The sequence below is a fragment of the Pectinophora gossypiella genome, chromosome 27 (genome assembly GCF_024362695.1).
Source record: "Pectinophora gossypiella chromosome 27, ilPecGoss1.1, whole genome shotgun sequence".
Lineage (NCBI taxonomy): Eukaryota > Metazoa > Arthropoda > Insecta > Lepidoptera > Gelechiidae > Pectinophora > Pectinophora gossypiella.
The window spans coordinates 5,299,222-5,324,116 of record NC_065430.1 but is presented as its reverse complement, the minus strand read 5'-3'; the positions used below and the strand labels follow the sequence as shown (position 1 = coordinate 5,324,116).

Genomic DNA, 24,895 nt, shown 5'->3' with positions numbered 1-24,895 from the left:
ACAGACGGAGACATGTTCATATCTGAAACATAATCGCTGCGTTGTGATGGCGTCGTAACTTTGGAATCAGTTTTTTGTTTCACTGCCGAAACTTGCTGTTGTTGCTTCCGCTCAATATTACGCTTTTCAATGCTCTTAATGTGCCGATTCGTTTTATTTTCGGAAGCAATATGTTTCTTCACGTACGATCGGACTCTGGGCCTCGGAGGGTAATCCATGGGTGAAAGCGGTCTGGGAAGGTGGTCAACTGAAACTAGTTTCCCCTTCTTCTTTTTCTCTACTTCAGATTTAGGTTTCGATAGACGTTCGTTTAAAACGGTTTCAGTTTTAAGCGGCTCGTGAGCTTTGGTGTCACCTTTACTTGGTGTTTCGCCTGAAGAGTTTAGTACTGAAACCGTATTTGCTGCAGATCTGACGACAGGGTGTACAGGTACAGGTTTCGAATAAGTTGGTGAATAGAGAGTTTCCTCTCTACTTGGTCTTTCGCTGTATACTCCGTAGTCATAGCCGTAATTCTCACTGTCTGCGAAGCGGGGTGTTGTATCTACGAAAACAGTCCTACTTTCTCGTCCACGGGGCGTACGTTTTGTTAGAGACTCCCCTTTCATATCGGACTTTACGTGAACGACGGCTTCTTGTGATTTGTCTGATTTTTCAGGCGTGTCTGATCGTAGTAACGATTGGGACACCTTCTTGTCCAACTTAGAATCACTGGGTTGGGATAATATGATGGTACTCTCTTGTTTCATCGCCTGTTTGCTTGCAAAGTTACCATCATAATCGCTCTTTTGTAACCGTTCAGACTGCATCTTATTCCCAGCTGATTCTAGTACCTGAGAAGGGGACACCTGTGGTGTCTTCGGCGTCAACGGTTTAATCAAAGGCAACGGTGGGCCGAGGTTCTTTTTATTAGCATTCAGAAGGTGTTCACGGAGTGTAGGTCTTGTTCCAGAGTCACTGTTATATGCAGGGAAATCGTTCAATTGTTCTGGTGTTTTTATTATGGACTTCTTTGGACTGAATTTAGAATCAATGTCGTCTGCGTCTTTCTTTTTGTCCGCCTGCATTTTCGTCGAATCCATATGCACGAACGATGTAGTGGCTGGCGACTTCCCGTGCGACACGGTTTGTGCATCGCCGAATTCGCTTCTCCGTTTCATTTGAAAGATGGATTCGTTCATGTGTGAAGTCAATGCGCTTGAGCCACTGGTGTACGCTTTGCTTTTTGTTGAATCCGCTCGTGCTAATGGGGTAGATGTCGCTTGTGTTTTTGGTTCAAGTTGGGCAGTGTCTAATGTATGAGATTGTTTTATATCAAGAACATCTGGGATACTCGGCGGTTGGCTCGGCTCAATACTATTGGCAAAAATATCACATTTCTTTTCATTATGTGAGTTTCGGAGCTTCTCTACGTGCATTTCTAAATAGGCATTCTTTAGCGATGCCTTCGGTATTTCTGTTACACCATACTGCTCAATATCTTTAAGTAGCATCTCATCTGTTTTCTTTTCTCCTTCGTTAGCGTGTTTCGCTTTGGAAACTTTGACGATATTGATGACTCCTTGGCGTCCAGCGTATTTGCTACTGCAAGCCAGTTTTGATCTTCTTCTCCGCCTCGGCTTCTTGTTCCAATCATCTGAGCATTTAGCATGTTGTTTCTCTACTTTGACTGGCGTCTCTTTCTCTCTTTCCTTATTTAGCTTCGTGTCGTCTTTTTCTGCCGCGTATGCTACGGCTCTTTGCTGTTGCTTCGCCATTTTCACTGTGAGTATCTGTTGCAGTTTCTCCGTTGTTGTTTGTAATATCTCGGGCGCTTCATCTGTGTTGCGGGGTTTATCGTCCGTGTGAAGAACACTTTCACTTGTGGGTTTTTTAGAGGCGGTGTTCGGATTAGGTTTGTCGTGCATCTGTGGTGCGCCGATTTGCGATAGCTCCGAGTCAAGGGTTACGAAGTCCCTGATGTCGCTTACTGGGTACTCCCCCGCGCCAAACGTGTAGTCTATGATCCGTTTGCACTTGTCACGCTCCTTATCATCAGTATTGCTCGAGTTACTCCCCGTGGACGCGAGCACGCTTGGTACTGAAAAATAGCGAAAAAAGACATAAGTCGTTTTCAATTTAACGCTACGATTTTTTTATGTAAAGAACCCTTTCTGCAGAGAAACGCAAACGCAGAAACATAGAGGAACGCTTTTTTCGCTATTTTTCTTGTCCGTGTAAAACAACAAACAATAACTTGACATAAAAAATGACAACTTAAACATCACGCCTTCTTCGAAGGCAGAGGTGTTCAATCTTTTAATTTGACGAAAAAGTTAATGTGACATGGTTTCGAAGTGTATACATATTAGTACTCGTGACCGTACGTATTAATATCACGGTAAGGAAGCTTTAGAAAATCTGCTTAGAGAATGTGTGTCTGTTTGTTTATAGGGTGTCAAGTCTTATTACTATTTGACAGACTTACGGTTTAATTTGTCAAAAAAGTTAATGTGACATGGTTTCGAAGTGTATACGTATCAGGGGGGTTAAAATGGCCACATCGAAGCAATTCATCTAAGACAGCAATGCAATTTGACATTTGCGCATATAAAAGTCAAAAAGCAAATCAAATCAAAATCTTTATTTGTGAATACAGGTATACAGAAGGTGTTACATAAAGTTATTATAATCTCTGTATTCAGCCTGTTAGTAGGCATACAAATAGTGGCTTATTATTTAAATAATTAATACTTAATGTCAATTTAAAGCTAAAGATACATGTATATTATATAAGATTATTATCCGTTAGGTATTCATGGATGTTATAATAGGCTTTATTTGTCAATAGTGCATGTAACTCGTTCTTAAAATTTTCCAGATCTAAACATGTCATATGTTCAGGCAATTTATTGAAGATCTTAGGAGCTAGACCTAAGATACTTTTGTGCAGTAGAGTTGTGTTATGTGGTACCTACTGTACACAGTCTATTACTTTATTATTGCAAGCAATATTAGGCAATATTGCTTTCTTAGATGAATTGCTTCGATGTGGCCATTTAACCCCCCAATACTCGTGACCGTGCAGTATACACACCCACTTCTCGCCAGCTGTTAAAGTCCCATAAAAAGAAGTAATTTTATTTTCTAAAAACCGTAGAATGAAGAATAACACGAAGAATGTATACTACGTACAGAACGGTAACTCTCCAATTCGTATCGGGCGCTGATGAACCTAACCTCACCCCTTCTGGGTCTTATTTTAGTCTTAAATTGCCGGGGGGGGGGGGGGGGGGGGCTTCCTCATAATTAAATTTAAAAAATAAGTAAAATATGCAACAGAGCGGATGAAGGATAATAGGATTATGAAGGCAGTATATAAAGCGAAGTAGTTGGTAGTAGGGCTGGCAGAGGAAGACCTAGAAGGACCTAGAAGAAAGGTTCAGTACGATCTACTCTGAACCGCTGTACGAACAAACACGAACCGTGCGTGTATGAAACGTGTCGGTGGGAAATATGCGTGAGTTTATGTATACCATGTATGTATGTATGCAACAGATGGTAATCGGTACATATTTCAATGGGGTAGCCAGAGGTACGTCCATCGCAAGATGAACTAACTTACACGGCCCACACCTCATCGAGCTATCTGTTAGACCAACGTGATAGGTGAGCCGTGTCGCCGTCTAATGGTCGAGCCAACTGTGTTAGTGAAAACTGTACTTAAGATAAATTACTAACTCATATTAAAGTATAAAATACTACGTCAGATAAAGCTGTGTGTTGACTAGATCATAATCGGAAAACTACTATTGTTAGAGCAATGTGAGAGCCTTCAGCGCGGACTTAGATTAAGGAATAATACTTCGTTTAGAACGGAAACTCTCCGCTCCCCACCAGCGGCTGAGCTAAGTTTACCTCACCCCCCTCAGTCTTTAGTCTTCAATCGTATGCGCGCCAGACGTCACACACACAGATGCGCGTGTACGATAACGTCAATATGTAGTGTCTGTGTAAAACGAGGTGTTTTGCATGAAGTGTCCGGGGTGTAGCGCGGATTGGATCTAGTGAATACCGTTCTAAGAAATACCGACTCGTCCGCTCCGATTCTGATCAAGTGGACGCACAGCTTTATACAAAACATAAGGCACAAACACTTACGTTTATGAAATTTTCCTGGGCCACATTTGATAATATGACCACGCCATATTCTCGGCAGGAGTGTGACCGTGCACACTTTCTTAAGGTTTGTAAAAGTGTTCTTTAACATTTTTTTTACAGAAATTTGATTACATGTTAACCAGCGAAAATAAAAATGATAGTTTTGACTGCCCAACCTTCATTTTGTTTCGAAAAGTATTTATTTCTTCTTACCTGCATGATTTTCTGCCAGCGTCTAAAATTAATGCAAAGAGATTTTATTTGTTTGAATCTTTTTGGAAACATAGTAACGCCATCTAGCGTCGAATAGCAAAGTAAACTTTTACTTGTAGGGAAGCTTTACCTTGAAATGTAGCGCCATCTCTTGGTCAGTAGGGAAACTATAATTTATTTTTTGTGTACAAATGTAGTTTTTCGGGTGCCAACCTCACCTCTCTTAAATGATCATACACTAAGGAGAAAAGTAGAAAAGCTCGTGGATTGCCTCACTCACACTTACGAGTTAGAATAAGATTTTGATATAAGGCATTTTTGTATGCAGTATTATTTTTTGCTGTTCCATCCATTCGCGTGATGTTTCTATGGAACTTGAGAATAACTGATGTATATTCAAACTCATTTTATATTTACCTTAAAACTCATCTTAAAATAAAGAAAAACTCAAAAATAACTTTGTACAAATCACAATTTTATTATATTTAAAGTAACTATTTACATCTCATACAACCAATGTCAAGTTTCATACAAACAAATTAGGATAATTAATTGATAATGTATTGCCTATCTCATACAGTTTTACACTTCGTTACATAGTTTCAATCGTGGTATAAAATTGTGGTGCAGATTACCCGGAATTAATTTGATTAATTTTAATTGTGGTTTTGTTGAAGAATATCACTAAAGTAACCTCAAAACGGCAACCGCGCCGCGCGCCAATTTCACTATAGGGTAGTTTCCAACTAGTCAAATCAGTTACTTTTTTCTAAACGTCAAAACACGAAATCACAATTGAATTTGTATGAAAATGCTCACTGTGACATCATAGAACGTGACAAAATGTCGGACTTATGGGTGAATCTCAAAATTTCAAGTTTGGTGGCGAAATTTTATATTATTTTTTCGTGAAAAATTGGGTTCCGACATGAAAAAGATCAAGAAAAAGGAATTTTTCAATTCCCAATTTCCCCAATTTTTCACGAAAAAATTATATGACAGTTCGCCACCAAACTTGACACATTTTGATATTCACCCTTATTATTACATTTTTCTTTAATAAAATTCATGAATAAGTTAAATAGAAAAAATAAATCTTTTTTTGTCACCTTTAGTTCTGTGTTTATTTAGTAATCAGAATTTCATAATTTATCTTGAACCTATACACGACCCCGATTATCACGTTAAAGGAACGCCATCTATTATTTTTTTTGGGAACTTCACTTGGAACTCCCTTATCGCCTCCAAGTTTTAACTCCTACGAGTTGTGATATCCAAAAACATTTAATATACACAACTTGAAATATTCCTATGACATAAAATTCATAAAATGGCAACACTGCGAGTTACATACAACATTTGGGGAAAAGGACATATGCTCAAAAAAAAAAATAAACCCAGAAACATAATATTAATCGATTAATCTGAAAGTCAACTCCTCAGAATTATCCCGTTTTTCACAGAGTCCGCTTACCTAACCTGATGATTTGACATGTCCAGTTTTTTACAGAAGCGACTGCCTGTCTGACATTCCAACCCGCGAAGAAACCAGCCCAATACAGGTTAGCTCACATACCTCCGAAAAAGCATTTCTCGGGAATGTGGGTTTCCTCACGATGTTTTCCTTCACCGCTGAGAACTCACATTAGAACGTAATTTTTCAGAGGTGCTCACAATATTTTCACTATAAGACGTAATTTAAATATCGTATGAAACCCGCAGTACACCCTACAACACAGCTCGCGACCACCTATAGTTACGTCATCATGTCGTTGACGGAGGAACTCGTGTTGACAGCTGTACCCTTGAGTAAGTCATTGATGTCTCGTCGAAACATCGAGAGATTTTGTGTGAATCTGTGAAAAAAATATACGAATTATTATTGTACACCTTCTGCCTTGGTATAAAACTAATACTAACGATAATACACGCATAAACTCACGCCTATTCCCCACCGGGGGAAAGCAGAGATGAAATTCCATTCGCTTCGATCCTGACACACTTCTCTTGCTTCCTTCACATTTATCAATCGTTTCATACACCCACGCCGGTTCAGAGTAGATCGTACTGAACCTTTTCTAAGGACATCTTCAATTCGGTCAATGAGCAATGTTGTCTAGAATGTTCTGGAATGTTCCACAACTCACCTGTCACGATTCTTGGCGAGCAGATTGGGCTCGATGCCTTGCATCAACCCGCTGAACCACTGGGCCAGCTGGGCTTGCTTGCAAATGCTTCTAGAACATTCTAGAATGTTCTGGAATGTTCCACAACTCACCTGTCACGGTTCTTCAGTCCCGCGAAATAAGCCAGTTGCGCTTGCTTGTCTTGCAGCTATTATTACAAATCCCTCTAGAACTTTCTAGAATGTTCTGGAACGTTCCACGACTCACCTGTCGCGTTTCTTGGTGAGCAGGTTGGGTTCGATGCCCTGCATCAACCAACTGCACCAGCTGCGCTTGCTTGTCTCGCGACTATTATTACAAATCCTTCTGGAACATTCTAGAATGTCCCAGAACTCACCTGTCACGGTTCTTCGGTCCCGCGAGATAAGCCAGCTGCGCTTGCTTGTCTTGCGGCTATTATTACAAATCCCTCTAGAACTTTCTAGAATGTTCTGGAACGTTCCACAACTCACCTGTCGCGGTTCTTGGTGAGCAGGTTGGGCTCGATGCCCTGCATCAACCCGCTGAACCACTGGGCCAGCTGCGCTTGCTTGTCTCGCGGTTGCTGCGCGATCATCTCGCTCCTGATCCGTGCGAACTGCGACTCGTTCAGCAGGATCAGACCCAGGAGTGGTCGCGACATCGACCACTGGTTGCAGCAGTCCTCGAACATTATCACGTTCAGGACCTGCCACGGAGAGATTACACTGTTAGTCATTGGTGCTAATTCCTGTCTTCTTATATCGTGTGGGTTGTGAGGCGGAGTACCAACCTCATCAACCCTGGTGTCAGGGTTACTATTGAGCCGCCAAAGGCCCCTGACATGGCACATGTATCGACTACTTATTACGTCAGTAAGTACTTAGTATCCGGGACCAACGGCTTAACGTGCCTTCCGAAGCACGGATCATCTTACTTTCGGACAATTAGGTGATCAGCCTGTAATGCCCTAACCAAACATGGGACCACAAAGTAATTTTTGTGATATGTCCCCACCGGGAATCGAACCGAGGGCCTCCGGATCGTGAGCCCAACGCTCAACCACTGGACCACGGAGGTCGTTAACACCATCTAATTTTATTTTAAGGTATACCCGTTATTGGCCCCGATTCCTGTAAACACCATCTAATTTTACTTTAAATTATACCTGTCATTTTCTTATACGCCGAAAAGGAAAGGGACGGATGATTGACAGCTCTTAATTTTAGGAAGAATGAGTAAATGAATGAATAACCCGCGCGAAACAAAAAGGTATCTCGCTGGTATGCAAACCGTTTGACGTGTGCTGTCAACTTATGTAACTATATAGAACAGATTAAAGAAAAGGTTAACGTCGTGTCTTATAGGGAAGTCAAGGAATTGGCCTTTGATAGACTGGAATGGAAAATACTACACCGACAAGAGCGTGGCTCTTAAATTGATGATTATTAGCGAGCGAAATCAAAGATGACTCAGTATTAACGTATAATAAAGAGTAAAAGATCCCAAAATTATAGTAATGTAAACAACCTTACTTTACACCCCCGTTGCTATGCGCCATACAATCAACAATACCTAGGCAACGGGGGTTGCCAGATTCAAAAATATTTATTTTCAAAATTGGCTTACAAAGTTAGCGCTTTTTGAACGTCAAAAAAATTAAATTACATATTATGTAACTAGCTGTAAAACTACTACCACATCGGAATCTGTAACGCTGAGGGAAAGACGTGGCCAGAAAACCTCCCAGCACAGGGCCCTAGTCCTACTGTTTCATGTTTTCCTTTCTTTTCTTTTTTTTTAGATCTGACGCCAACAATGATGATGATGAACTTAAAGTAAAATTAGGAGGTGTCTGCAGGAATCGGGGTCATTGCTAGGTTGTACGTACTGTGGCCAGCAGCTGCTGCATGATTTCTGGTCGGCGTTGTAACACCTCGATGAACATATTGCTGCTCTCAGGCGGGGGCTGCCGTGGGTTGCTCACTTTGTTGCTTGCTGGAAAACACACACACACACATAATAGTAATAACTCCTGACACCTTATAAACAAATAGACACACATTCTCTAAGCAGATTTTCTAAAGCTTCCGTACCGTGATATTAATACGTACGGTCACGAGTACTAATATGTATACACTTTGAAACCATGTCACATTAACTTTTTTGACAAATTAAACCGTAAGTCTTGTTAAATGTCAAATATGATAGTGCGACAGGGTTCTGAAGTGGGTACATTATATTAATACGTACGGTCACGAGTACTAATATGTATACACTTTGAAAACATGTCACATTAACTTTTTTGACAAATTAAACCGTAAGTCTCGTTAAATGTCATATATGATAGTGCGACAGGGTTCTAAAGTGGGTACATTATATTGCTCATGACTGTACACATTAAGTTTTAGTACATGTATACATACATAAACAGCCTATATACGTCCCACTGTTGGGCACAGGCCTCTCCTAATCAACCGGATGGGGTATGGAGCATACTCCACCACGCTGCTCCAATGCGGGTTGGTGGAGGTGTTTTTACGGCTAATAGCCGGGACCAACGGCTTAACGTGGCCTCCGAAGCACGGAATCATCTTACTTTTTCGAACAATCAGGCGACTCAAGCCTGAAAAGTCAAATATGATAGTGCGAAACGGTTCTGAAGTGACTGTACTGTGTCGTCGTCGGTTGTAACAAGATGCGCTGCCGACGCTTTTCACAGAGATTTGTTGTCTATTTGTCATACGAGTATATAAACAATTTGGTATAAAAACTTCGCCTCATACTCACATTTCTGTACTAATTGCTTAAATAGATATGTGACTATATGGTCGAGCGTCGCGCAACACCCCGTGCACACACTCGTGTCTGAAACAAAACAAACACATCTCACAAACAATTACAGATAAAAAAAATATATACGCTCTTGTCGGGAGAAATAAGTAGAAACGTCTGTTATAACTAGTCCATAAGGGACAAATAACTAGGAACGCCTGTTATAACTATTCGATGAGGGATAAATAAGTAGAAACGTCTGTTATAACTAGTCCATGAGGGATAAATAAGTAGAAACGCCTGTTATAACTAGTCCATAAGGGACAAATAACTAGGAACACCTGTTATAACTATTCCATGAGGGATAAATAAGTAGAAACGTCTGTTATAACTACTCCATAAGGGACAAATAACTAGGAACACCTGTTATAACTATTCCATGAGGGATAAATAAGTAGAAACGTCTGTTATAACTAGTCCATGAGGGATAAATAAGTAGAAACGTCTGTTATAACTAGTCCATAAGGGACAAATAACTAGGAACACCTGTTATAACTATTCCATGAGGGATAAATAAGTAGAAACGTCTGTTGTAACTAGTCCATGAGGGATAAATAAGTAGAAACGCCTGTTATAACTAGTCCATAAGGGACAAATAACTAGGAACACCTGTTATAACTATTCCATGATGGATAAATAAGTAGAAACGTCTGTTATAACTAGTCCATAAGGGACAAATAACTAGGAACGCCTGTTATAACTATTCCATGAGGGATAAATAAGTAGAAACGTCTGTTATAACTAGTCCATGAGGGATAAATAAGTAGAAACGCCTGTTATAACTATTCGATGAGGGATAAATAAGTAGAAACGTCTGTTATAACTAGTCCATGAGGGATAAATAAGTAGAAACGTCTGTTATAACTACTCCATAAGGGACAAATAACTAGGAACACCTGTTATAACTATTCCATGAGGGATAAATAAGTAGAAACGTCTGTTATAACTAGTCCATGAGGGATAAATAATTAGAAACGTCTGTTATAACTAGTCCATAAGGGACAAATAACTAGGAACACCTGTTATAACTATTCCATGAGGGATAAATAAGTAGAAACGTCTGTTGTAACTAGTCCATGAGGGATAAATAAGTAGAAACGCCTGTTATAACTAGTCCATAAGGGACAAATAACTAGGAACACCTGTTATAACTATTCCATGATGGATAAATAAGTAGAAACGTCTGTTATAACTAGTCCATAAGGGACAAATAACTAGGAACACCTGTTATAACTATTCCATGAGGGATAAATAAGTAGAAACGTCTGTTATAACTAGTCCATGAGGGATAAATAAGTAGAAACGTCTGTTATAACTAGTCCATAAGGGACAAATAACTAGGAACACCTGTTATAACTATTCCATGAGGGATAAATAAGTAGAAACGTCTGTTGTAACTAGTCCATGAGGGATAAATAAGTAGAAACGTCTGTTATAACTAGTCCATAAGGGACAAATAACTAGGAACACCTGTTATAACTATTCCATGAGGGATAAATAAGTAGAAACGTCTGTTATAACTAGTCCATAAGGGACAAATAACTAGGAACACCTGTTATAACTATTCCATGAGGGATAAATAAGTAGAAACGTCTGTTATAACTAGTCCATAAGGGACAAATAACTAGGAACACCTGTTATAACTATTCCATGAGGGATAAATAAGTAGAAACGTCTGTTATAACTAGTCCATAAGGGACAAATAACTAGGAACACCTGTTATAACTATTCCATGAGGGATAAATAAGTAGAAACGCCTGTTATAACTAGTCCATGAGGGATAAATAAGTAGAAACGTCTGTTATAACTAGTCCATAAGGGACAAATAACTAGGAACACCTGTTATAACTATTCCATGAGGGATAAATAAGTAGAAACGTCTGTTATAACTAGTCCTTTTTTGACATAACATTAAGTAGTGACATAGATTCGCTATGTGATGTTTACACGCGTAAAGGTACTGTGAAAATATGACCTCTATGACAGAGAGTCGATGGCGGTGCGCCGGGTATAATGTGTTTTGTTTTTCTATCGAAATTATCTCTTTTTAGGGGTTATTAATAAGACTTTGCATGTCTCTGCCATGCTCCCTCAACAATGCAGCCCGGCTATGCCACCTGGGAACCGGTGCAGAGGGCACTCGTTCACTATGTGAGATATGGTTTGATCCGGGTGACCACATTCACAGTATGGCGACTCCTTTAAGCCCCATTTATGTAGGTGATGGTTTGATTTTCCATGGTTGGTCCTACACCGGTGATGTTGATAATTTAACTCACCTAAAGCGGTCAGTCCCTCTGATATCGAGCAGAGTATGTACAGCGTAGCCTCAGGTTGTAGCGACGCTAGGAATGGCATGTGATCCTGAAAGATACACGATTTTGAATAATTGAACAATATGCCAGTACGTACAGGTAGCCATACAAGTAGGTATGGGTCTTAGTGACACGGTAACGAATACTGAGGTGTGCATCAAGCTAGCGGCCTCAAAAAAAAATGTACATTTATATTTTGTTTAAATTGTTCATAAAAAATGTGTTAATATATACAGGGTGTTAGTGACACCGTAACGAAAACTTTGAGGGATGATTCAGACCATGATTATGAGTTGATATCAATTGGAATTTTCCGTCGCAAAAGTATGGAATGGAAAATAATTAAAAAAAAAAAAAACAAAAATTTTCATGAATTTTCCGACAGGAAATTCCACTTAGTCTAAAATACCGCCCCCTCTCGTACCTGGTTCAAAGGTGCCCATTACACTAGCCGCGTTACCGCGCACTATTGCCAAGGAAACCTGTTGAACCAGGAACGAGCTGGCGCGGGGGTCACTACCGCGGTCCCTCAAGCGCCTCCCCAAAACACGAATAAAATATAATGTAATGTGTTATAAAAGCTATATGTTTTCCTTAAATAAATAAAATAAAATAAATAAGTGAATCTGAGTGCCGTCAAAACGACAAGAAAAAGAATACAATTACCTGTGCTAATCTTTCCAGTAACACATAGTATGTTTGTGACAATTTCGGATAATCCTGAAAATAAAAAAAAACAAACTCTTTTAACAATCAGAAAGAAAGAAGATAAAGAAAAAGACATATATATTTATGTAGAAATTGAGGTTGGGTATAACAAATAAAAACCGTTATGTTCACTGAGACACTGAGTTTATTATTCTTTCCACTATTTAAACTGTTTTTACAAAATATTCACCACCTCACACACGTCGTCGCACACCACCATTCGCCATTCCCCCCTTCCTTCTCCTCTTTCCCCTCTCATGCCATCTCACTCACATCCTCTCTCTCACACACAATCTGTACCGTTCGTTCCATCGTCCCAGTCATCCTACATTTATTTCATAAAGGACGCTACAATATAATATAAGCAGTTATAATTTTTCATAGTGTTCTGTATTCTGTCCGTGTGTCCATTTTGTAAATCCTAACATAGGAAATCGCACTCTGGCCCCTGCGATACAAGCTGAGCTTAGTGCAGGGACCGCCGCATATCTAGATGTTAGGTTTGGGGTGTTAGATTCCTAATGGCTGTGAGGGCTGGTTATCTGAGGCGAAGGCTGAGATTGAAACGTCCAGAAGTAGGCAAAATTCACTGAATTTAATTAAATTCGTACAAAAAATGTTCCCATTACAGTAGTTAAATGGAGAGCAAGAACGGAAGGGAATAGACAAAAGTGTTGTCACACTAAAAAATATAAATTTAATGTTGGGATTGCCAACACTAGAGTAATTGTAATATTATAGTTGTCTGTATTTTTATTAATGTAAAATTGTAAGTCTATGTTCAATAAAGATTATTATTATTAATATAAACTTATTACCTTTCGCAACGGAAAAACACAAAACAGTCATCGGACGTGCGTTTACGTGTGGTGCTAGTATCGATATAATTAGAATGGAGTGGGTTAAGCCATTGGTCCCGGTTACTACTTACTGATGTAAGTACGTACTCGTTACATGAGCCATGTCAGGGGCCTTTGGCGGCACGATAGTAACCCTGACACCAGGGTTGATAGGGTTGGTCCTCACAACCCACACGATAGAAGAAGATCGATATAAATCCAAGTGTTACTCACCAGTAAATCGTTCTGTGGTATACTTAACAATAGTTTGACGAACATATTGAGCGCGTTGTCCAGCGCCTCGTCCCCGTAAAGCCTGAAATACATACAATATCAATCATCATCATCACCCTAGCATTAGTATGGACATTCGGCGCAATTCTAGTGTGTACGAATAATAATATGTATATGTCACCGTAAAATTGTAAATAACGTTAGATTATAATCTATCTCGCGAGATTGTGAACTGTCGAAAAATTGTGAAACGTAATATACTGCTTACAATTTAACGTATTATTATTCGTCAGATTATAATCTATCGAAGTAAAACTGTTAAATCACAATCTTACAATTGTCAAATTGTCAACTGTCCGACGGCTGTCCCTGATTGGTCGGCCTTACAGTAGACCGTTCTGTGTCCATAGAGTTAGGAATAAAACACAGGTGTCAGTCAAATAAAATAAATGCTCTTCAAGATTGTGAAATCAAGTACGTATTTATTAATTATTTAGTAAGTAATCAATAATTCTGACATCACATGGTAAGAAAAAATGTATCAAAATTAAAAAATCTGAAACGTATCATTCAGTATACTTTTCGTGTGTAAGATAAACATGCTGGCGGCATAGGGGTGGCCCAAGGGCCACCCCCGCCGCACCCTAACCTACTGTTATGCCTTGTAAAAATTATGACAAAACACTATTATTCTAAAAAAGAAGCAAAAATACCCGTAAAAATAAACAGTGCTAAATTAGTGAAAATAAGTGACAATTACGTAAATGACGTGTACCTTATTACTTTAGTTATATAATACGAACGAAAACTATTGAATCGTAACGATTGTTAATAATTATATCGGTGCAATAAATAAACATAACCTTAAAAAATCTACATTCATCATCACTGTTCACTACATACTAGGGGCGCCATCTATATACAAACAGGAAACAAATAGGGTAGACAACTAGGAGTCCAAGGATAACCTATTGATGCGTTCGATATGTTTCTGTAAATCGACGCTAGAGGTCGCACTACAATATTCTACCAATGCCATCTACCTGAAAATATGGGAACTAACTAGGATAACCGTCTAATCGCATTACGCCGCAAACGCTTTAAAAAGTGCTACTTCTAATTACGACTAGAGGGCGTTATTAACAAAAAGATGAATTGCATTGCTTGCAAAAAGCCGGCAAACGTATCAGGACGTATTACCTGTTGCTGCTGCAAAGGAAATTATCACTACCAATGTCTTAACATCTCACATTCTCAGTATATTGCAAATGCACAAAAATATGATATTTCCTGGACTTGCCCCGAATGTTTAAATATCTCAAAAAGAGCTCCAAGAAATGATAGTACTCCAGCAAGAAACATTCACTCTACGCCAAATACCAGCTACAACGACTCTGAAAATAGCATCATGGGCGATACTCTGATAAATAATTCAGACATTATACCAACAACTAATACACTTATTACAGCACCATTAAATTCTAAGGAATTGAACAGCCTTCTAGATACTAAACTAAAAGCCATGCAACAGTCCATAGTGTCAGCATTATCTACCCAAATCGAAATATTGTTCTCAAACGCAATGAAGGACTTCAAACAAGATTTCATGCAAGAATTTAACAGCTTAAAACTTGAACAAGTAAAAATCGGAACAAACATTGAAGCATTGGAAACAAAAATAAAAAAGTTAGAAGAAGAAAAACAACTTATGGAGAAAAACCTACACGAACTATCAATTAAGATTACCCAACAAGACTCAAAACCCTACGCTCTAGCCACACATAATCTGACGCACCATTCATGTGAACATGATAAAACAATTGTTTTATACGGACTTAACGAAGACTACGGAGAAGATGATTATAGCCTCAGTTGCCAAATCATCGATATCTTCTACGACTTATATAATGTAGATCTAACGGAATACATAGAGGACCTGTGTCGCCTAGGAAGAAAAGGATACCGTCGACCTGTAAAGATAGAACTAATCAGCAAGAGAATGACCAAACACATACTACAAAATTCAATCTATTTGAAAAATACTGGACTCTACGTTTCTGAATACTATGATGAACAAGGTCGCAAAGAGAGGCAAAAATTACAAGAACTTCTACAAAATGCAAAGAAAAACGGAAAACATGCGATCATTCGTAAAAATAAACTATATGTAAATGGAATTGAGCAAAATATAGAAGCTACCACTACAAATGTCAATGATTCCTCAAACAAAGAACCGAGTACGAGCCACTTCTCAAATAACATACATACATTTCGAAGATAAAATCATACCTTCTGCTGTTAACATACCTTCTGATATTAACATATCTTCTGATTTTACAATAACTTCTGATTTTAACATAATTTATCAGAATGCCCGAAGTATACTACCGAAAACTCACCTGTTAGAATCTCTCCTAGAAGAAAAACCGGAAACCAACGCAATATGCATCGCTGAAACCTGGATTAACCCTGAAAAGTTAAAATATTTACAAGTAAATGGATACTACACTGCTGCATCTTACTGCAGGAAAAACAAACCAGGAGGTGGTGCATGTATACTACTAAGAAACTTAACTCCATGTAAAGAACGTGAAGACATAAATAGTCTATCTGTAGAATCTGTTTACGAAATATGCGCTATAGAATTATATACAATAAATGTATTATTAATAGTCCTGTACTGGCCAAATAGTAGCAAAGAGATTGAAACCTTCTTTTCCCAACATGAAAAGTTACTAAAAATATTAGAAATTAAAGACAAGTCAAAATCTATAATATTAGTCGGAGATTTAAACGTAGATCAACAACAAAACAGTAAACAGGAAAAAGAAAAACGACGACTTTGCAATCTGATGTTAACATTAAACTTTAAACAAAGCATAAATAAACCAACAAGGATCACTAAATCTACATCAACTTGTATAGATCTTGTATTCACTAACTTGAAAAAAAATACTGTAGAGACGTCTGTTCAAGAATTCGGTTTCTCAGACCACAAAGGAATTTTGATACGTGTACAAAAAATAATAAAAACATCAAACTTAAATTACTTAACAACAGAACAAAGATTATTTACCGAAAAAAATATGAACAAATTTAAAAGCTCGTTAAACTCTATACAATGGCAAGATATTATAAAACCTGAGAAAAATATAAATGAAAATTATAATAATTTCTTAAAAACTATAACATCCATTCTAGACAAAAATATACCTAAAAGAGTAATAAAAATACATCATAAACAAAAACATACGTGGCTAACAAAAGGAATTAAAACGTCCTGTAAAAATAAAAGGTTATATAAATTACTATTATCAAAAACTGACAACAATATCTTACATACACACTATAAATTATATGAAAAAATACTTAAAAAAACAGTAAACAGAGCTAAAAAAATAAGTAACATAAATAAATTTAAAAAATCATACAATAAAATGAAAGCAATGTGGCAAATAATAAATCATGAAACAAATAATAATAAAAATAATCTGAATAAACAAAATATAATATTAAAAAACAATAACACATGCGAAACAAACCCTAAAGTTATAGCAAATTCATTTAACAAATTCTTTGCCCAAATAGGAAATACAAATATATCTTCACGTCAAAACTATAATTCTAAAACAACAAAAGTACATAACTATATAGAAAATACTTTATACTTACGACCTGTAGAACCCGCCGAAGTACAATTCATAATAAAAAAACTGAAAAACAAAACAAGCTACGGTATTGACGAAATACCCCCAACGTTAATAAAAAAATGTATTGATATTTTAACAGTTCCGTACACTTTACTTATAAACCAGTCTTTTTCAGAGGGTATCTTTCCAGATGCCTTGAAAATATCTATTGTGAGACCAATTCATAAAAAAGGAAATAAAACAGATCCAAACAATTATCGACCTATCGCGTTATTACCTACCTCATCAAAGATATTTGAATCAATATTATGCAAGAGACTTTACTCATTTTACGAGAAATACAATATTTTCGACAAAAGTCAAAATGGTTTTCGAAAGCACCACTCTACTATTCTAGCAGTTTATAAATACACCCAAAAAATATTAGACACATTAAATAATAAAAAATACGCCGTTGGCCTCTTACTTGACATGAGCAAAGCATACGATCGTGTACAGTATGATATACTTCTGGACAAACTGTACGACACGGGTGTAAGAGGAATAGCACACCAGTGGCTCACCTCATACCTCTCAAAACGTGTGCAATATGTAGACATAGAGAATACTGATTTTAACACCGGAAAAATACAACATGTAAGATCAGACAAAATCAATATCAAAAACTCTATCCCTCAAGGTACGGTCCTTGGTTGCATACTATTTTTAATATACATCAACGACTTACCCAAAATTCTCAACGATTACTGTACACTCTTCGCTGATGACGTATCTATTCTATTTTCATGCAATAACATTTCAGAAATCAAAATTAAACTAAACTCCACATTCGATATAATTCAAAACTGGCTCAATGCACATAATCTCCAATTAAATTATAAAAAATGTAAAATTATAGAATTTAGGCCATTCCAGAAAAAGTCTTTAAACCTACATACATGTATAACAACACCCAAATAGTCACAGAAAACACAGCAACATTATTAGGAATCGATATAGACACTCATATAAACTGGAAATCACATATTTACAAATTAACGAAAAAACTCTCCTCTTTTATTTACGCATTAACTATACTCAAAAAAACAACTGATTTCAAATCAGCTCTTACGGCATATTATGCATACATCCATTCTAGGCTCACATACGGAATAATATTATGGGGCAATAGTACAATTATTCAAGATATATTTATTCTACAAAAGAAATGCATCAGGATACTTACTAACATTGACCAAACAGTTTCATGTAAACCCTATTTCATTAAATACAACATATTAACATTAACGTCTATATATATACTAGAGTGTTGTAAATTTGTCAAAAAGAATATGCACCTCTACACCCAAATCACAGCTGTTAAAAGAAATAACCGATATTTACATAAATTAAAACTCCCATTTACAACAATGGAGTTATACAGATCCGGTCCTCACTCTATGGCTATTCAAATCTACAATAGCATCCCTAACTATATTAAAAAGGAAGAGAAGTTCTCCTGTTTCGAAAAACTACTAAAAAAGTATTTGTTAAATAAAGCCTTTTATAAGATAGAAGAGCTATTTAATGACTGTAATAAGTTAAATAAATAATATAATTTTATTGTTATCTAAATATATAAAATAAAGCTTAGTTACTGATAATTACATAAAAAATAATAATAGTATAAGTAGGTAGTACATAATATATTATATAATTTTTAAATTCTAAAGTAAGTTTAGTTATATAAAAAATAGTTTATATTTTTTTAGTTTTAAGTTATTGTTGGAACAATTTTGCGGTGCCCTTACAGGGTGTCACATGCTTGTACATTATCTACTTTAAGAACTGTAAGCCACCATGTGACATGCAACAAATAAATAAATAAATAAAATAAATAAATCTATTTATTAATCCCAAAAATAAGTTATACCTAACAAACCAGTATTCCTAGATGTTATTATGGGAAAGTAAAACTATTATGCTAAAAAACGTTATGCAAAAATGGATTATAATAATTAAAATTATGACAAAAACATTTATGCATTTTAAGAGAATCCCAAATTAACATTATGCTCACTCTAATAGTTTTGTAACTCTATGGTATAGCACGCGAGGTGCGTTTCGTATCACAATTTGACGGTTTCACTTCGATAAATTATAATCTACCGAAAAATAATACGTTAAATTGTAAGCAATATGATACGATTCATAATTATTCGACAGTTCACAATCTCGCGAGATTCAAATCGATAGATTATAATCTAACGTTATTTACAATTTTACGGTGACATATACACTGTGATACCATGTCACATTTACTTTTTTGACAAATTAATCCGTAAGTCTCATTAAATGTCAAATATGATAGTGCGACAGGGTTCTAAAGTACATGGTGTTGCTCATGACTGTACTACCTGATTGTCCGAAAGTAAGATGATCCGTGCTTCGGAAGGCACGTTAAGCCGTTGGTCCCGGTTACTACTCACTGATGTAAGTAAGTAGTCGTTACATGTGGGATATAGAAATAACACGTGCTATTTTAAATATCTTTACTCCTTATATTTTAACAAAATCCTCCAACCCGTCCGACATCGCACCAAAGACTCGCCTTTCTTACTTTTTAAAACTGCCTTACGTCCCATTCATTACCCATCCTCCTTTCATACCATAAACAAACAAATTCCCATTCATTATCCTTTCATAGCATTCTCACTTTCCTACATAAATGAGCCATGTCAGGTGCCTTTGGCGGTTAAATAGTAACCCTGACACCGGGGTTGATGAGGTTCGTACTCCGCCTCGCAACCCACACGATAGAAGAAGAGACTGTGCTACCTGAACACTCCGAAGTTGGCGTAGTTCCCGCAGAGCGCCGCCTTCAGTATGGAGAAGCACAGCGAGATACCCTTCAGCTTCATGCTGTACATCTGTTTCTTGCTCACGTCTATTGTAAGGATTCTGCTACCTGGAACACACAAACATACATACAGATTCTTCTTTATTACTTAGTTACAATATATATCGGAGGTGTGCTGACGTGCAGTAAATTTGGCCGTACATTCACTGCTAAGATCGGGTACGTCAGCCATATAAGAGCGCATCTAAGGCGCTCCTAGATTGGAGACTTGTCGCCATGGCCGAAAACGGTTGGAGTGGGGGGGGGGGGGGGGAGAGAGGAGAATATGTGCTGTTAAGGTTTTCTGGTGAATAAATTCAAGTAAAACCTACTACCTGGTAGATCGTATATCAAACGTCGAAATTCGGCAACGCACAAAAGTCGAAGATGTACTAGGTATACGAATCGCTAGGCTTAAGTGGAGATGGGCAGGACACTTGGCAAGACGGGAAGACAACAGATGGACTAAGGCTGTTACTGAATGGTGGCCAAGGGATGGTATGCGATATCGAGGCAGACCACCAGCCCGGTGGTCGGATGACATTGTGAGGTATGCCGGAAAGCAATGGATGAGACTTGCACAGGACCGGAAAGGATGGCGTGAAAGAGAGGAGGCCTATACCCAGCAGTGGGTGGACACAGGCTGAGTAGATAGATAGATAGAAAACCTACTACTTACTTTTATTTCATACTCATTTACTCTCTTCTTCTTTATGTGTTAAGGGGGGCCATCAGTCAACCCCTACCCGCTTATTTTCTAATATTACAGACATTACTACGGCCTTTGCGGTCCAGTGGTTGAGCGTTGGGCTCGCGATCCAGAGGCCCCAGGTTCAAATCCCGGTGGGGACATACCAAAAAGTCACTTTGTGATCTCTACTTTTTTTTTACATTTAATGGGTTTGCTCTTAGTCCCAGACTTGCCCGAAGGCATTGACGAGGCCTAAGATTGATCGAGCTCGCCCAGAAGGTGCCTGTTCACTCTGGCCTTGAAAGCACCGGGGTTACATGCATTCGCATATAAATCGTATAGTAAGTGGTCGTTACATGAGTCATGTCAGGAGCCTTTGCGGCTCAATAATAACCCTGACACCAGGGTTGTTGGGGTTGGTAATCCACCTCACAACCCAGACGATAGGAAGGATATGCATTCAGAAATATAGGAGACGCCAAGAATTCCATTCCCTAGCAGTGCGCATAATGAAGGACCATGCAACTTGAATCGTATGGCGTCAGACGTCACACACACATGCTAGTTTACGATAACGTCAATGTGTAGTGTCTGTGTAAAACGAGGTATTTCTTTCTTTTACCTTTGATGGGTTTGGTCTTGGCCCCAGTCTTGCCCGAAGGTTTGTATGAAGTGTCCGGGGTGTGCCGGTACCACCGGGTCGTCGTTTCATACTCACCATAAGCGCATATGACCTTGGAGAGCTCCCTGAAGAGCAGGATGCCGTTGGGTGAGCTGACGTCGAAGTGCAGCCGCTGGTTCCTGTTCTGGGCGAGCTCCGCGGTCAGCTTCAGGACCGGCGTGGTCACTGTGGGCTCCGCGAACCAGAGTTCAATGCCCCGAAGGAGGATTTGCATGTAGCACGGGTAGCTGTGTGGGCCAAACGTGAGAATGGTTTTTTTTATTTTTTTTTATTTATTTATTCAAAGTAATAATAAACATTTTACAATCAAAAACGGTGTCTCATAAACCTATCGACAGATTTTTCTGTACACCGCAACTCATCGTCTGTTAATCAATCAATCAATCGAAAAAGAAAGGGACGGATAATCGACAGACATCAAATTTATCGAGCACACGTCAATTTTAAACCGAAATCTAAAACAACTGTTTTTACATCGGCCAATAAATAACCCGACACAGTTAAGTAGACAGCACGTCAAACGGATTGCACACCAGCGAGATGCCTATTTTATTCGCCCGGGTTAATCATTCGTTTTAAAATTCAATTGTTGACAATCATCCGTCCCTTTCCTTTTCGGCGGATAAGAAAATGACGGGTGTAACATGAAATAAAATTAGGAGGTGTCTGCAGGAATCGGGGCCGTTGACATACTGTACTCACATCCAATCAAACAGCATCATGTATGTGGTTTTAGTGTTGAACGCGAAGGCCAACCCTCGGAGGTCTCTCGCGAGTCCTATCAGCGTCTTCTTTGCGTCTTCCGACGCGAAGATAGGGCTCTCCGGCGGGCCTAGCAGCCCTATAATACTCTCGAATGCGGCTGTAAGGAAAAAATAGGTACTTCTTAAGAAATAAAGTAATTGCTGTTTAGCAATAAGGCCGCCAGATTGTACTGTATCTATCATCATCTGTATTAATTTGTTTTGTATATTGTGTGCAACAGCCTCCGTGGTCTAGTGGTTAGAGCGTTAGGCTCAAGATCTGGAGGTCCGGGTTCGATTCCCAATGGGGACATTGTCGAAATCACTTTGTGAGACTGTCCTTTGTTTGGTAAGGACTTTTCAGGCTTGAATCACCTGATTGTCCGAAAAAGTAAGATGATTCCGTGCTTCGGAAGGCACGTTAAGCCGTTGGTCCCGGCTATTAGCCGTAAAAACACCTCCACCAACCCGCAGTGGAGCAGCGTGGTGGAGTATGCTCCATACCCCCTCCGGTTGATTGAGGGGAGGCCTGTGCCCAGCAGTGGGACGTATATAGGCTGTTTATGTATTGTGTGCAATAAAGTATATTTGATTGATTGAAATAAAGTGAATTGGGCAGTTTCTTAGGTCAAAGATAAGTTATGAAATTCTTTTTACTTAATAAAGACGAAAACTTTCTTTTTTCTATTTATTGTTATTGTTGTGTTTTACAGGCAGAGGGATTGTGTCCTCTAACATGATGGACTAATGTTATGGGCGATAGGCTGATCCCTTATCACCATAAGGTTCATCATATCCAGCTTACGACATCGTATCAACAGTAGCTGCGGGTTGTCTTTGATTACTTGTGGCTCTGCCTACCCCATTAGGGATTACGGGCGTGAGTTTATGTATGTGTATTTAGAGGAAAATATCAGGGAGTGGTTCGGGATCACGAGCTGTTCCGCCTCGCGGGAGATAAGGATAATTTTTCAGAGCTGATGGCCAACCTCCACTAGTTGGAGAGGCACCTGAAGAAGAGGAAAATGATCGATTAATTGATATTGGCAACACTAGTATATAATTAAAACACAATAACGAAAAAATGAAATGTTTGTAAATGTTTATTTCTTTTTGGTGGTTGCCTGGAAGAAATTGCTCTAGAGCAATAAGGCCGCCCAAATTGTACTGTATTCATGTGTTAATGTCTGATTGTTTAAATTTAGTTCTGTGCAATAAACTCCCGATATTTCGACACTGTTTCAAGTGCCATGATCACGGGATGACTGATGAGACCCGAGTGGAGTAGGTAGATCCATAATTTTCTACGGGCAGACATATCTGTCTACCCTCTTTCTTTGCCGCCTGTTTATGTATTTGATATCGGAATGTTCGGAACCCTATCTCATATCCCTATTTCAAACGCGGTAAGAACCCGTTATTATGTGTTTTAATTATGATAATAACCGCGTACTTAAAACAATGTTAAAACACTAGTATATACCTGTAGAGGAGCTCGGTGGCGCAGCGATAAACGCGCTCGGGCTGCGATTGTTGAAGTTAAGCAACTTTCGCAAAGGCCGGTCATAGGATGGGTGACCACAAAAAAGTTTTCATCTCGAGCTCCTCCGTGCTTCGGAAGGCACGTTAAGCCGTTGGTCCCGGCTGCATTAGCAGTCGTTAATAACCATCAATCCGCACTGGGCCCGCGTGATGGTTTAAGGCCCGATCTCCCTATCCATCCATAGGGAAGGCCCGTGCCCCAGCAGTGGGGACGTTAATGGGCTGATGATGATGATATACCTGTAAGGGGCATCATGAACGCGTGGAACTTGTCTTCATCTTCCCCGAGCTCCACCATCAGCAGCCGGCCGAGGGCCGTGTACAGCATCGTGCGGCAACGCATCTCCGATGTGCCCACGCCGGTTATCCCGAGGAAGGGGAAGTGTTCCGCCTGCAACGTTTTATTCAAATTCAAATATACAGGGTATTAGTGACATTGTAACTTTGAGGAATGATTCAGACCATGATTCTGAGTTGATATCTGAGTCGATTACATAAGATTACTAAATCTTTTAAGGGGCAATGTATACGTTTTTACAATAAGATTCCCATTGACATTCAGAATTTGCCTTTCAACTGCTTTAAGACAGTAGTTAAACAAAAACTTTACAAAAAAGGTTATTATAAAGTTAGTGATTATTTAGAAGATATGAATGCATGGGATTAACTGTCTGAGAACTGATATTAGGCAGCTACATTACTCAATTGTATACCAATATTTTATGTTTATTTTTATTTTTTTAAAGAACGTCTAGGGCCCTGTGCCGAGGTTTTTCTTGCAGCTTCTTTTCCCCGGCTATACAGGTTGTGAGAAGCTGCAGTAGTTTGAGGCGGATGAGACGTTCGTTATGTAAAAATTGACGATTCAAAGTGTAACTATGTTACCTATTGAATAAAGATATTTTTGAATTTTGAATTTTTATCAAGTGGAATTTTCCGTCGCAAAAGTATGGAAATGAAATTAATTAACAAAAAACAATAAAATTGTCATGAATTTTCCGACAGGAAATTCCACTTGATATCAACTCGGAATCATGGTCTGAACCATCCCGCTCAGTATTCGTTACGGTGTCACTAACACCCATACCTGTATGTACTTGTACGGGGTGTAAGTGACATCATAACGTTTGTTTTTTGTCTGGTATTCTGTACTTTAGCTTCAGTTATTAGCGACATATCTAAACTAATTAAAACACATAATAACGGGTTCTTACCGCGTTTAAATCAGGGATATGAGTCTCCCGATATTTCGACACTGTTGCAAGTGCCATGATCACGGTA

The 24,895-nt window shown here is 38.5% G+C and overlaps 2 protein-coding genes across 5 annotated transcripts in view; one reads left to right on the top strand and one right to left on the bottom strand.

Moving 5' to 3' along the window:
- LOC126378861 (ATP synthase subunit beta, mitochondrial-like) overlaps positions 1 to 24,895 on the top strand; it is a 108,119-nt gene that overhangs the window by 32,054 nt on the left and 51,170 nt on the right. The gene's annotated exons all lie outside the window — the stretch shown is intronic.
- Positions 4,808 to 24,895, bottom strand: part of LOC126378820 (exportin-7-A) — a 52,659-nt gene continuing 32,571 nt past the window's right edge. The window contains exons 15-25 of the mRNA XM_050027239.1: positions 23,855 to 24,005; positions 22,032 to 22,191; positions 21,366 to 21,556; positions 19,896 to 20,025; positions 13,429 to 13,510; positions 12,314 to 12,367; positions 11,612 to 11,696; positions 9,288 to 9,365; positions 8,389 to 8,495; positions 6,992 to 7,206; positions 4,808 to 6,209 (exon numbers count right to left, since the gene is read on the bottom strand). Of these exons, the coding sequence (XP_049883196.1) occupies positions 6,110 to 6,209; positions 6,992 to 7,206; positions 8,389 to 8,495; positions 9,288 to 9,365; positions 11,612 to 11,696; positions 12,314 to 12,367; positions 13,429 to 13,510; positions 19,896 to 20,025; positions 21,366 to 21,556; positions 22,032 to 22,191; positions 23,855 to 24,005 (1,353 nt within the window). The 3' untranslated portion in view covers positions 4,808 to 6,109. The remainder of the gene's footprint in view (positions 6,210 to 6,991; positions 7,207 to 8,388; positions 8,496 to 9,287; positions 9,366 to 11,611; positions 11,697 to 12,313; positions 12,368 to 13,428; positions 13,511 to 19,895; positions 20,026 to 21,365; positions 21,557 to 22,031; positions 22,192 to 23,854; positions 24,006 to 24,895) is intronic.